This window comes from Petromyzon marinus, assembly GCF_048934315.1.
Source record: "Petromyzon marinus isolate PM22_M1 ecotype Great Lakes invasive population chromosome 84 unlocalized genomic scaffold, UKy_Petmar_22M1.pri1.0 chr84_unloc.1, whole genome shotgun sequence".
In the NCBI taxonomy this organism is placed as follows: Eukaryota; Metazoa; Chordata; class Hyperoartia; order Petromyzontiformes; family Petromyzontidae; genus Petromyzon; species Petromyzon marinus.
The window spans coordinates 1-15,400 of NW_027422638.1; the positions used below are offsets into that span (position 1 = coordinate 1).

The 15,400-nt window shown below is 56.0% G+C and overlaps 1 protein-coding gene across 1 annotated transcript in view; it reads right to left on the bottom strand.

The window, feature by feature from the left end:
- Positions 1–3,056: 3,056 nt before the first annotated feature.
- Positions 3,057–15,400, bottom strand: part of LOC116936845 (carnosine synthase 1) — a 65,998-nt gene continuing 53,654 nt past the window's right edge. Inside the window, exon 3 of the mRNA XM_076059013.1 lies at positions 3,057–5,180. Within this exon, the coding sequence (XP_075915128.1) occupies positions 5,035–5,180 (146 nt within the window). The 3' untranslated portion in view covers positions 3,057–5,034. The remainder of the gene's footprint in view (positions 5,181–15,400) is intronic.

Here is a 15,400-nt window from a genome sequence, read left to right on the forward strand (position 1 = left end):
GGGAGAGGAGGGGGGAGGGAGGGGGGAGGGGGTAGGGGAGGGGTGGGGTGAGGTGGAGGGAGTGAAGGGGAAGGGAGGGGAGGGGGAGGGAGGGAGGGGGAGGGAGGGGGGAGGGGAGGGGGGAGGGAGGGGGAGGGAGGGGGGAGGGAGGGAGGGGGGAGGGGAGGGGGGAGAGAGGGGGGAGAGAGGGGAGGGGAGGGGGGAGAGAGGGGGAGGGAGGGGGAGAGAGAGGGGAGGGGGGAGAGAGGGGGGAGGGGACGGGGGAGGGAGGGGGTAGGGGGGAGGGAGGGGGGAGGGGGGAGGGAGGGGGAGGGAGGGGGAAGGGAGGGGGGAGACAGGGGAGAGGGAGGGGGGAGGGGTGAGGGAGGGGGAGGGAGGGGGGAAGGGAGGGGGGAGAGAGGGGGAGGGAGGGGGGACGGAGGGGGGAGGGGGAGAGAGGGGGAGGGAGGGGGGAGGGAGTGGGGAGAGAAGGGGGAGGGAGGGTGAGAGGGGGGAGGGAGGGGGGAGGGAGGTGGGAGGGCGGGGGGAGAGAGGGGGGAGGGAGGGGTGAGAGAGGGGGGAGGGAGGGGGGAGGAGGGGGGAGGGCGGGAGGGGGGAGGGAGGGGGGAGGGAGGGGGGGAGAGAGGGGGAGGAGGGGGAGGGAGGGGGGAGAGAGGGGGGGAGAGGGGAGAGGGAGGGGGGAGAGGGGGGAGGGAGGGGGAGAGAGAGGGGAGGGGGGAGAGAGGGGGGAGGGGGCGGGGGAGGGAGGGGGTAGGGGGAGGAGGGGGGAGGGGGGAGGGAGGGGGGAGGGAGGGGGAAGGGAGGGGGGAGAAGGGGGGAGGAGGGGAGGGGTGAGGGAGGGGGGAGGGAGGGGGGAAGGAGGGGGGAGAGAGGGGGAGGGAGGGGGGACGGGGGGGAGGGGGGGAGAGGGGGGAGGGGAGGGGTGGGGAGAGAGGGAGGGAGGGGGGAGGAGGGGTGGAGAGGGGGAGGGAGGTGGGAGGGCGGGGGGAGAGAGGGGGGAGGGAGGGGTGAGAGAGGGGGGAGGGAGGGGGGGGGAGGGGGGAGGGCGGGAGGGGGAGGGAGGGGGAGGGAGGGGGGAGAGAGGGGGGAGGGAGGGGGGAGGGAGGGGGAGGGGGAGGGGGGAGGGAGGGGGGAGAGAGGGGGAAGAGAGGGGGAGGGAGGGGGGAGGGAGGGGGGAGGGCGGGAGGGGGGAGGGAGGGGGGAGAGAGGGGGGAGGGAGGGGGGAGGGGAGGGGGGAGGGCGGGAGGGGTAGGGAGGGGGGAGAGAGGGGGGAGAGAGGGGGGAGGGAGGGGGGAGGGAGGGGGGAGGGAGGGGGGAGGCGGGAGGGGGGAGGGGGGGGGAGAGGGGGGAGAGAGGGGGGAGAGAGGGGGGAGAGAAGGGGGAGAGAGGGGGGAGAGAGGGGGAGGGAGGGGGGAGGGGGGAGGGCGGGAGGGGGGAGGGAGGGGGGAGGGAGGGGGAGAGAGGGGAGGAGAGAGGGGGGAGGGAGGGGGGAGGGAGGGGGAGGGGGAAGAGAGGGGGAGGGAGGGGGGAGGGAGGGGGGAGGGCGGGAGGGGGGAGGGAGGGGGGAGGGAGGGGGGAGGGAGGGGGAGGGGGAAGAGAGGGGGGGAGGGAGGGGGAGGGAGGGGGGAGGGCGGGAGGGGGGAGGGAGGGGTGAGAGAGGGGGGAGGGAGGGGGGAGGGAGGGGGGAGGGAGGGGGGAGGGCGGGAGGGGGGAGGGAGGGGGGAGGGAGGGGGGAGGGAGGGGGGAGAGAGGGGGGAGGGAGGGGGAGGGAGGGGGGAGGGGGGAGGGAGGGGAGAGGGAAGGGGGAGGGGGGAGGGAGGGGGGAGGGCGTGGAGAGAGGGGGGGAGGGAAGGGGGAGGGAGCGGGGAGGGAGGGGGGATGGAGGGAGGGGGGAGGGAGGGGGGAGGGGAGAGGGGGAGGGAGGGGGGAGGGAGGGGGGAGGGAGGGAGTGGGGAGAGAAGGGGGAGGGAGGGGTGAGAGAGGGGGAGGGAGGGGGGAGAGAGGGGGGGAAAGAAGGGGGAGGGAGGGGTGAGAGAGGGGGGAGGGGGGAGAGAGGGGGGAGGGGGAGAGAGAGGGGAGGGGGGAGGAGAGGGGGAGGGAGGGGTGAGAGAGGGGGGAGGGAGAGGGGAGGGAGGGGGAGGGAGGGGGGAGGGCGGGGGGAGAGAGGGCGGAGGGGGGAGAGAAGGGGGAGAGAGGGGAGAGGGAGGGGGGAGGGGGGAGAGAGGGGGAGGGAGGGGAGAGAGAGGGGAGGGGGGGAGAGAGGGGACGGGGGAGGGAGGGGAGGAAGAGGGGAGGGGGAGGGAGGGGGGAGGGAGGGGGGAGGGAGGGGGGAGGGAGGGGGAAGGGAGGGGGGAGAGAGGGGAGAGGGAGGGGTGAGGGAGGGGGGAGGGGGAGGGGGGGAGGAGGGGGGAGGGAGGGGGGAGGGGGGGGGAGAGAGGGGGAGGGAGGGGGGAGGGAGGGGGAGAGAAGGGGGAGGGAGGGGGTGAGAGAGGGGGGAGGGAGGGGGGAGGGAGGGGGGAGGGCGGGGGGAGAGAGGGGGAGGGAGGGGTGAGAGAGGGGGGAGGGAGGGGGGAGAGAGGGGGGAGAGAAGGGGGAGGGAGGGGTGAGAGAGGGGGGAGAGGGGAGAGAAGGGGGAGGGAGGGAGGGGGGAGGGCGGGGGAGAGAGGGGGGAGGGGGAGAGAAGGGGGAGAGAGGGGAGAGGGAGGGGGGAGGGGGGGAGAGAGGGGGGAGGGGGGAGAGAGAGGGGAGGGGGGAGAGAGGGGGGAGGGGGACGGGGGAGGGAGGGGGGAGGGGGGAGGGGGGGGAGGGGGGAGGGGAGGGGGGAGGGAGGGTGGAGGGAGGGGGGAAGGGAGGGGGAAGGGAGGGGGGAGAGAGGGGAGAGGGAGGGGGGAGGGAGGGTGAGGGAGGGGGGAGGGGTGGGAGGGGAAGGGGGAGAGAGGGGGGAGGGAGGGGGGAGGGAGGGGGGAGGGGAGGGAGAGAGGGAAGGGAGGGGGGAGGGAGGGGGAAGGGGGGAGAGAGGGGGAGGGAGGGGGGAGGGGAGGGGGGTGGAGGGGGAGTGTGAGAGGGGAGGAGAGAGTGGAGGGACATTGTGACATCACCGTGGCCACGTGTGTGTGTGTGGGGACATTGTGACATCACCACACACACACGTGAATCACCGTGGCCACGTGTGTGTGTGTGTGGACATTGTGACATCACCACACACACACGTGACATCACCGCGGCCACGTGTATGTGTGTGTTGGGACATTGTGACATCACAGCACCACGTGACATCACCGCGGCCACGTGTGTGTGTGTGTGTGTGGGGACATTGTGACATCACCACACACACACGTGACATCACCGTGGCCACGTGTTTGTGTGTGTGGACATTGTGACATCACAGCACCACGTGACATCACCGCGGCCACGTGTGTGTGTGTGTGGGGGGACATTGTGACATCACCACACACACACGTGACATCACCGCGGCCACGTGTGTGTGTGTGTGTGGGGACATTGTGACATCACCACACACACCACGTGACATCACCGCGGCCACGTGTGTGTGTGTGTGTGTCGGGCCATTGTGACATCACCACACACACACGTGACATCACCATGGCCACGTGTGTGTGTGGGGACATTGTGACATCACAGCACCACGTGACATCACCGCGGCCACGTGTGTGTGTGTGTGGGGGGACATTGTGACATCACCACACACACACGTGACATCACCGCGGCCACGTGTGTGTGTGTGTGTGGGGACATTGTGACATCACCACACACACCACGTGACATCACCGCAGCCACGTGTGTGTGTGTGTGGGGACATTGTGACATCACCACACACACACGTGACATCACCGTGGCCACGTGTGTGTGTGGGGACATTGTGACATCACAGCACCACGTGACATCACCGCAGCCACGTGTGTGTGTGGGGTGGAGACATTGTGACATCACCGCACACACACGTGACATCACCGCGGACACGTGTGTGTGTGTGTGTGGGGACATTGTGACATCACCGCACACACCACGTGACATCACCGCGGCCACGTGTGTGTGTGTGTGTGGGGACATTGTGACATCACAGCACCACGTGACATCACCGCGGCCACGTGTGTGTGTGTGGGGACATTGTGACATCACCACACACACGTGACGTCACCGTGGCCACGTGTGTGTGTGTGTGTGGGGACATTGTGACATCACCACAGCACCACGTGACATCACCGTGGCCACGTGTTTGTGTGTGTGGGGACATTGTGACATCACCGCACACACCACGTGACATCACCGCGGCCACGTGTGTGTGTGTATGGGGACATTGTGACATCACCACACACACACGTGACATCACCGCGGCAACGTGTGTGTGTGTGTGTGTGGGGACATTGTGACATCACCACACACACACGTGACATCACCGCGGCAACGTGTGTGTGTGTGTGTGTGGGGACATTGTGACATCACCACACACACACGTGACATCACCGCGGCCACGTGTGTGTGGGGACATTGTGACATCACCGCACACACACGTGACATCACCGCGGCAACATGTGTGTGTGTGTGTGGACATTGTGACATCACCACACACACACGTGACATCACCGTGGCCACGTGTGTGTGTGTGGGGACATTGTGACATCACCACACACACACGTGACATCACCGCGGCCACGTGTGTGTGTGTGTGTTGGGACATTGTGACATCACCACACACACACACGTGACATTACCGTGGCCACGTGTGTGTGTGTGGGGACATTGTGACATCACCACACACACCACGTGACATCACCGCGGCCACGTGTGTGTGTGTGTGAGGACATTGTGACATCACCACACACACGCGTGACATCACCGTGGCCACGTGTGTGTGTGGGGACATTGTGACATCACAGCACCACGTGACATCACCGTGGCCACGTGTGTGTGTGTGTGGGGGGACATTGTGACATCACCACACACACACGTGACATCACCGTGGCCACGTGTGTGTGTGGGGACATTGTGACATCACCATAGCACCACGTGACATCACCGTGGCCACGTGTGTGTGTGTGGGGTGCGGACATCCGTCCTACCCGGACATTCGCGGCTGCCCTCATCCAGCAGGGCCATGCAGTCCGCGGGGTTCGCGAGGACGCAGACGCAGCATGAGGTGGAGTCCCTCTCCTCGGAGCCTGCGGACGCAGAGCGAAGGGTGGTGGTGCGGAACGTCAGACACACAGAGACACACAGAGACACACAGAGACACACACTCATAGAGACACACAGAGACCCACAGAGACACACAGAGACACACAGAGACACACAGAGACCCATACTCTTAGAGACCCACAGAGACCCACACTGACCCACAGAGACACACAGAGACACACAGAGACCCAAACTCACAGAGACCCACAGAGACCCACTCATAGAGACCCACAGAGACCCACACTCATAGAGACCCACACAGACCCACAGAGACACACACAGACCCACAGAGACCAATACTCATAGAGACCCACAGAGACACACCGAGACCCACACTCACAGATACCCATACTCACAGAGACCCATACTCATAGAGACCCATACTCACAGAGACCCATACTCATAGAGACCCACACTCACAGAGACCCATACTCATAGAGACCCATACTCACAGAGACCCATACTCACAGAGACCCATACTCACAGAGACCCACACTCACAGAGACCCATACTCATAGAGACCCACACTCACAGAGACCCATACTCATAGAGACCCACACTCACAGAGACCCATACTCACAGAGACCCATACTCACAGAGACCCACACTCACAGAGACCCATACTCACAGAGACCCACACTCATAGAGACCCATACCCACAGAGACCCATACTCACAGAGACCCACACTCATAGAGACCCATACTCATAGAGACCCACACTCATAGAGACCCACAGAGACCCATACTCATAGAGACCCACACTCATAGAGACCCATACTCACAGAGACCCATACTCACAGAGACCCACACTCACAGAGACCCACACTCATAGAGACCCATACTCACAGAGACCCACACTCACAGAGACCCACACTCACAGAGACCCATATTCATAGAGACCCACAGAGACCCACAGAGACCCATACTCATAGAGACCCACACAGACCCACATAGACCCATATCCATAGAGGCCCATACAGACCAACAGAGACCCATATCCATAGAGACCCATACAGACCCACAGAGACCCATACTCATAGAGACCTACACTCATAGAGACCCATACTCACAGAGACCCACACTCACAGAGACCCACACTCATAGAGACCCATACTCACAGAGACCCACACTCACAGAGACCCACACTCATAGAGACCCATACTCATAGAGACCCATACTCACAGAGACCCACACTCACAGAGACCCACACTCATAGAGACCCATACTCACAGAGACCCACACTCACAGAGACCCACACTCACAGAGACCCATACTCATAGAGACCCACAGAGACCCACAGAGACCCCCACTCACAGAGACCCATAGAGACCCACAGAGACCCACACTCACAGAGACCCACAGAGACCCATACTCATAGAGACCCACAGAGACACACAGAGACCCATACTCATAGAGACCCACAGAGACCCACAGAGACACATACTCATAGAGACCCACAGAGACCCACAGAGACCGACTGAGACCTATACTCATAGAGACCCACAGAGACCCACACAGACCCACAGAGACCCACAGAGACACACACAGACCCACAGAGACCCACACTCATAGAGACCCACAGAGACACACAGAGACCCACACTCACAGAGACCCATAGAGACCCACAGAGACCCACACTCATAGAGACCCATACTCATAGAGACCCACACTCACAGAGACCCATACTCATAGAGACCCACACTCATAGAGACCCATACTCACAGAGACCCACACTCACAGAGACCCACACTCACAGAGACCCATACTCATAGAGACCCACAGAGACCCACAGAGACCCACACTCACAGAGACCCACAAAGACCCACACTCACAGAGACCCACAGAGACCCACACTCGATCAATAACATTGTCAGCATTTCGCTTGGGAGATCGTCTCTGCCCGGTGCCTGTCCCCGGTCTCAAGACTCCGGATCGCCTTCAGTACTTCTTCTAACAGATGGCACATCAACTCTAGATTTGAAGATTTGGTGACTGCAAGGATCCACACTCTGTGGTTCTATTCGGTAAAGTCACTACGTAGGTAAAAAAATATATGAAACAACAAAAATAACGACGTTTCGGCCACAACACAAGCGGCCTTCTTCAGGTGAAGGAACAGAACCATCGGGACGACAGAGCTTCAATGAACGCCGCTAAGATTCGTGGCGTCTTTTTAAGCTTAACATTGCCATTTCTGTGACCAGTCACAGGCTAATCCCTCAGCTATTTCAATGCTAAATTCTCCTGTTTGATTTGTACTAAGGTGCCTCTGTGGATGTGTAGGCTTTGACTTTAACGTAGCCATTTCTGTGACCAGTCACAAGCTAATCCCTCAGCTATTTCAATGCTAAATTCTCCTGTTTGATTTGTACTAGGTGCCTCTGTGGATGTGTAGGCTTTGACTTTAACGTAGCCATTTCTGTGACCAGTCACAAGCTAATCCCTCAGCTATTTCAATGCTAAATTCTCCTGTTTGATTTATACTAGGTGCCTCTGTGGATGTGTAGGCTTTGACTTTAACATAGCCATTTCTGTGACCAGTCACAAGCAAATCCCTCAGCTATTTCAATGCTACATTCTCCTGTTTGATTTGTACTAGGTGCCTATGTGGATGTGTAGGCTTTGACTTTAACATAGCGGTTTCTGTGACCAGTCACAAGCTAATCCCTCAGCTATTTCAATGATAAATTCTCCTGTTTGATTTGTACAAGGTGCCTCTGTGGATGTGTAGGCTTTGACTTTAACATAGCCATTTCTGTGACCAGTCACAAGCTAATCCCTCAGCTATTTCAATGCTAAATTCTCCTGTTTGATTGGTACTAAGGTGCCTCTGTGGATGTGTAGGCTTTGACTTTAACATAGCCATTTCTGTGACCAGTCACAAGCTAATCCCTCAGCTATTTCAATGCTACATTATCCTGTTTGATTTGTACTAGGTGCCTATGTGGATGTGTAGGCTTTGACTTTAACATAGCGATTTCTGTGACCAGTCACAAGCTAATCCCTCAGCTATTTCAATGCTACATTCTCCTGTTTGATTTGTACTAGGTGCCTATGTGGATGTGTAGGCTTTGACTTTAACATAGCGATTTCTGTGACCAGACACAAGCTAATCCCTCAGCTATTTCAATGCTAAATTCTCCTGTTTGATTTGTACAAGGTGCCTCTGTGGATGTGTAGGCTTTGACTTTAACATAGCCATTTCTGTGACCAGTCACAAGCTAATCCCTCAGCTATTTCAATGCTAAATTCTCCTGTTTGATTGGTACTAAGGTGCCTCTGTGGATGTGTAGGCTTTGACTTTAACATAGCCATTTCTGTGACCAGTCGCAAGCTAATCCCTCAGCTATTTCAATGCGAAATTATCCTGTTTGATTTGTACTAGTTGCCTCTGTGGATGTGTAGGCTTTGACTTTAACATAGCTATTTCTGTGACCAGTCACAAGCTAATCCCTCAGCTATTTCAATGCTAAATTCTCCTGTTTGATTTGTACTAGGTGCCTCTGTGGATGTGTAGGCTTTGACTTTAACATAGCCATTTCTGTGACCAGTCACAAGCTAATCCCTCAGGTATTTCAATGCTAAATTCCCCTGTTTGATTTGTACTAAGGTGCCTCCGTGGATGTGTAGGCTTTGACTTTAACATAGCCATTTCTGTGACCAGTCACAAGCTAATCCCTCAGCTATTTCAATGCGAAATTATCCTGTTTGATTTGTACTAGGTGCCTCTGTGGATGTGTAGGCTTTGACTTTAACATAGCCATTTCTGTGACCAGTCACAAGCTAATCCCTCAGCTATTTCAATGCTAAATCCTCCTGTTTGATTTGTACTAGGTGCCTCTGTGGATGTGTAGGCTTTGACTTTAACATAGCCATTTCTGCGACCAGTCACAAGCTAATCCCTCAGCTATTTCAATGCTAAATTCTCCTGTTTGATTTGTACTAGGTGCCTCTGTGGATGTGTAGGCTTTGACTTTAACATAGCCATTTCTGCGACCAGTCACAAGCTGATCCCTCAGCTATTTCAATGCTAAATTCTCCTTTTTGATATGTAAACTCCTTTGTCAAGGTGCCTCACTTCTCTCACCCAGCTTAAAAAGACGCCACGAATTTTAGCAGCGTTCACTGAAGCTCTGTCGTCCCGACAGTTCTGTTCCTTTACCTGAAGAAGGCTACTTGTGTTGTGGCCGAAACGTCGTGATTTTTGCTGTTTAATTTTTTTTACCTACGTGACTTTACCGAATAGAACCAAAGAAGATGGCACCTCAGCCAGCCACTCACAGGGGGTGACTTCTTCCTCCAATATTTGGGAATGACGCTGCTGAACCTGAGCAGGGTCATCCCCACTTTGTGCCATGCTGTTATCCAGGCCGAGGGATTTCCCGTCCCCCAGGACCTCACAGAAACGCACGGCAAATCTGCGAACCTGTTCCTGGTGGGACGGAGATTGGATCACCGTTCTTTCCCCATAACGATGGTGATAGGTGTGGCGCTGCAGGTTACTTTTTTGATGGAGTTAAAGAACGATTTGTGATCGCCGGCCACTGAGGCAGACTCCATCTCCTCAGCAACCCGCTACCACCACCCATCCTTGCAGCGCCTCACGGCTCTCCGAACCTCCGAGCGAAGGCTGCGGTAAGCCTCCTCATTCTCCGACGTCGGATGCTGTAGCCGATGACAGTGGGCCTGTCGCTTTTTCTCAACCATCCTGAACACCTCCTCTGTCAGCCAGGGTCTCTGGGGAGGTCTGGACCGCGTACCCAGAGCAGCCATTGCAGCTGCATGAGTCACAGTCCTAAACCTCGCCCTCATTCACCCTCGACATCAGGAGGGAGTGTGGGGGGGACGATGCCAACCCCAGCCGCAGGCGACGACGAAATTCTCGCTTGCAAACTTTCGTCAGCTAGCCGAGACCAGGCCACCGTGGGTTTGAATGCGGTCCTGGGCGTTACACGCCCACCAACCGGAGCGGAAGAACGGCAAAGGCGCGCCTTTACAGACGGCAAGTTCTATGGTCGGTGGGCAGATCAGCTCCACGGTAGTTTCCTTGGGCGTCAAGGACGTGGGCCCCGCATCCGCCGGTCCGTCACTGCGTAGTCCAGCAGACGTTCTTGCTTGCGCCCGGCGTGCATCCGCGATGCGGTGTGGATGATGCGCCGATGCCGGAACGGCGTGGTTTGGGCCTGCCCCGTGACCTCCCTGCCGGCGGGCGTTCGACACTTCGCGTGGCCTCAAGGTGCACATGGCCTGGGGCAAGCGTTGTGGTGTAGTTGTTGTTGTGGCTGGTTAATGTGGCGCGGGCGGGGGTTGGTGGCGCGGGTGGGGAGCGACGGGCGTGGCGGTCAGCGGCCACCTTGACCGCTGACCAAACCCGGCCCGTGGTATCACAGAAATCCCGGGGGGGGGGGGGGGGGGGGGAGGGGAGGGAAACGATGAAATTGCATCTGAACCGGTGTCAGTTTTTGTGCCAGTTAAAAGGGTTAAAAACCTATTCCTATATCTTGTCACTGGCAAAGGAGGTCTCATAATGTAAATGCTCAACCCGAGCACCTCAATAACTCTGATAGTGCGCTGTTTTTGAGTTGTGTGACGCCTTTTGGCGTCTTCTGGTCCAACACCAGTGGAGACTAGGCTCTTAGAAAAGCCGTCTCTGGTGTGGACCAATCAAATTCAAGGACAGTGCCAATTATTATCATTATCAGAGTTGTCTTTTTTTTGTTTTGCATTTTGACTGCTTGTGTTGTGGTTATTGCAAACATGATGCCTTGAATAAAGGTGTCAGTTTTTGTGCCAGTTAAAAGGGTAAAAACCTATTCCTATATCTTGTTACTGGCAAAGGAGGTATCATAATGTAAATGCTCACCCCGAGCACCTCAATAACTCTGATGGTGCGCTGTTTTTGAGTTGTATGCCTTTTGGCGTCTTCTGGGCCAACACCAGTGGAGAGACTAAAGGGCTCTAAGAAAAGACGTCTCTGGTGTGGACCAATCAAATTCAAGGACAGTGCCAATTATTATTATTATTATCAGAGTTGTCTTTTTTTTTGCGATGCATTTTGACTGCTTGTGTTGTGGTTATTGCAGACACGATGCCTTGAATAAAGGTGTCAGTTTTTGTGCCAGTTAAAAGGGTAAAAACCTATTCCTATATCTTGTTACTGGCAAAGGAGGTCTCATAATGTAAATGCTCACCCCGAGCACCTCAATAACTCTGATAGTGCGCTGTTTTTTAGTTGTACGCCTTTTGGAGTCTTCTGGTCCAACACCAGTGGAGAGACTAAAGGGCTCTAAGAAAAGACGTCTCTGGTGTGGACCAATCAAATTCAAGGACCGTGCCAATATCATTATCAGAGATGTCTTCTTTTTTGTGTTGCATTTTGAGTGCTTGTGTTGTGGTTATTGCAGACACGATGCCTTGAATAAAGGTGTCAGTTTTTGTGCCAGTTAAAAGGGTAAAAACCTATTCCTATATCTTGTTACTGGCAAAGGAGGTCTCATAATGTAAATGCTCACCCCGAGCACCTCAATAACTCTGATAGTGCGCTGTTTTTGAGTTGTACGCCTTTTGGCATCTTCTGGTCCAACACCAATGGAGAGACTAAAGGGCTCTAAGAAAAGCCGTCTCTGGTGTGGACAAATCAAATTCAAGGACAGTGCCAATTATTATTATCAGAGTTGTCTTTTTTGTGTTGCATTTTGACTGCTTGTGTTGTGGTTATTGCAGACACGATGCCTTGAATAAAGGTGTCAGTTTTTGTGCCAGTTAAAAGGGTAAAAACCTATTCCTATATCTTGTTACTGGCAAAGGAGGTCTCATAATGTAAATGCTCACCCCGAGCACCTCAATAACTCTGATAGTGCGCTGTTTTTGAGTTGTACGCCTTTTGGCGTCTTCTGGTCCAACACCAATGGAGAGACTAAAGGGCTCTAAGAAAAGACGTCTCTGGTGTGGACCAATCAAATTCAAGGACAGTGCCAATTATTATTATTATCAGAGTTGTCTTTTTTTTTGCGATGCATTTTGACTGCTTGTGTTGTGGTTATTGCAGACACGATGCCTTCTTGAATAAAGGCGTCAGTTCTTGTGCCAGTTAAAAAGGGGTTAAAAACCTATTCCCAACACACCAGATAGCGATGGTAGCCATCGCGCGCCGCTGTTGCTGAGCCGATCCGGACAAAGCGCCTTTCCGCCCAGGTGCCAGCGTCGTGACCAAGCACCCCGAACCCTGCCCCCCCCACACCACTCACCCAACCACCCACCACCCACTAACCACCACCACCACCCACCACCACTCACCCACCCACCCACCGCAATCTCAACGTTACGAGCGCTAGATTTAGAAAGGGGAGCCACTTGTTGTCGTGGCCCCCTACCACCCCCCCCGCCCTCCGTTGATTCCGGAGATATTTGCGGCAAAAGGCGCCCGAGGACACTGTCGAATCTCCCGTTAGTATACCTTCGCTCTCTCACTCTCTCTCTCTCTCACTCTCTCACTCTCTCTCTCTCTCCGTGAGCGTGCTTCACCCCCTCTCGCGGCGACGGCCGTTTCGCGCGTAGCCGCTTGCGAGCGAAACGCCGGGGGGGGAAATTTCTCGTCCGTCAATTTCTCCCGCTGACACCCACCGACGCGGCTCGAGGGCGAACGGACCGCGAGAGAATGTGAGCACCCGCAGAGACCCGCAGAGACCCAAACTCACAGAGACCCGCACAGGCCCACAGAGACCCACAGAGACCCATACTCATACAGAACCACACTCATAGAGACCCACACTCATAGAGACCCACACTCACAGAGACCCATACTCGTAGAGACCCACAGAGACCCACAGAGACCCATACTCATAGAGACCCACACAGACCCACAGAGACCCATACTCATAGAGACCCATACTCATAGAGAACCACACAGACCCACAGAGACCCACAGAGACCCATACTCATAGAGAACCACACAGACCCACAGAGACCCAAACTCACAGAGACCCATACAGACCCACAGAGACCCAAACTCATAGAGACCCACACAGACCCACAGAGACCCATACTCATAGAGACCCATACAGACCCACAGAGACCCAAACTCATAGAGACCCACACAGACCCACAGAGACCCATACTCATAGAGACCCACACAGACCCACAGAGACCCATACTCATAGAGACCCATACTCATAGAGAACCACACAGACCCACAGAGACCCACAGAGACCCATACTCATAGAGAACCACACAGACCCACAGAGACCCAAACTCACAGAGACCCATACAGACCCACAGAGACCCAAACTCATAGAGACCCACACAGACCCACAGAGACCCATACTCATAGAGACCCATACAGACCCACAGAGACCCAAACTGATAGAGACCCACACAGACCCACAGAGACCCATACTCATAGAGACCCATACAGACCCACAGAGACCCAAACTCATAGAGACCCACACAGACCCACAGAGACCCATACTCATAGAGACCCATACAGAACCAAATAGACCCATACTCATAGAGGCCCATAGAGTCCCACAGAGACCCATACTCATAGAGACCCACACAGACCCACAGAGACCCAAACTCACAGAGACCCACACAGACCCACAGAGACCCATACTCATAGAGACCAACACAGACCCACAGAGACCCATATCCATAGAGACCCATACAGACCCACAGAGACTCACAGAAACCCATACTCATAGAGACCCATACAGTCCCACAGAGACCCATACACATAGAGACCCACAAAGACCCACAGAGACCCACACTCACAGAGACCCACACAGACCCACACAGACCCACACAGACCCACAGAGACCCATACCCATAGAGACCCATACTCATAGAGACCCACACAGTCCCACATAGACCCACACTCATAGAGACCCACACTCATAGAGCCCATATTCACAGAGACCCATACTCATAGAGACACACAGAGACCCACACTCATAGAGACACACAGAGACCCACACTCATAGAGACACACAGAGACCCATACTCATAGAGACACACAGAAACCCACCCTCATAGAGACTTACAAATACCCATACTCACAGAGACCCACACTCATAGAGACCCATACTCAAAGAGATACATACTCATAGAAACACACAGAGACACATTGAGACCCATACTCATAGAGACCCACAGAGACACATAGAGACCCATACTCATAGAGACCCACAGAGACCCATACTCATAGAGACACACAGAGACACATAGAGACCCATACTCACAGAGACCCACAGAGACCAATACTCATAGAGACACACAGAGACACACAGAGACCCATACTCACAGAGACCCATACTCACAGAGACCCAAACTCATAGAGACCCACAGAGACTCAAAGAGACCCACAGAGACTCATACAGACCCACAGAGACTCATAGAGACCCACACTCACAGAGACCCACACTCATAGAGACCCACACTCACAGAGACCCACACTCACAGAGACCCACACTCAAAGAGACCCACAGAGACCCACACTCATAGAGACTCACAGAGACTCATACAGACCCATGGAGACTCATAGAGACCCATACTCACAGAGACCCACAGAGACCCATACTCACAGAGACCCATACACACAGAGACTCACAGAGACCCACACTCAAAGAGACCCACAGAGAATCACAGAGACCGACAGAGACTCATAGAGACCCACTGAGACTCATAGAGATCCACACTCACAGAGACCCACACTCATAGAGACCCACACTCACAGAGACCCACACTCACAGAGACCCACACTCAAAGAGACCCACAGAGACCCACACTCATAGAGACTCACAGAGACCCACAGAGACTCATAGAGACCCATGGAGACTCATAGAGTCCCACACTCATAGAGACCCACACTCATAGAGACCCACACTCATAGAGACTCACAGAGACCCACACTCATAGAGACCCATATAGACTCATAGAGACCCATACTCACAGAGACCCACAGAGACCCACACTCACAGAGACCCACACTCATAGAGACCCACAGAGACTCATAGAGACCCACAGAGACCCACAGAGACCCATACTCACAGAGACCCATACTCATAGAGACCCACAGAGACCCACACTCACAGAGACCCATACTCACAGAGACCCACAGAGACCCACACTCACAGAGACCCACAGAGACCCACACTCATAGAGACCCATACTCACAGAGACCCACAGAGACCCACACTCACAGAGACCC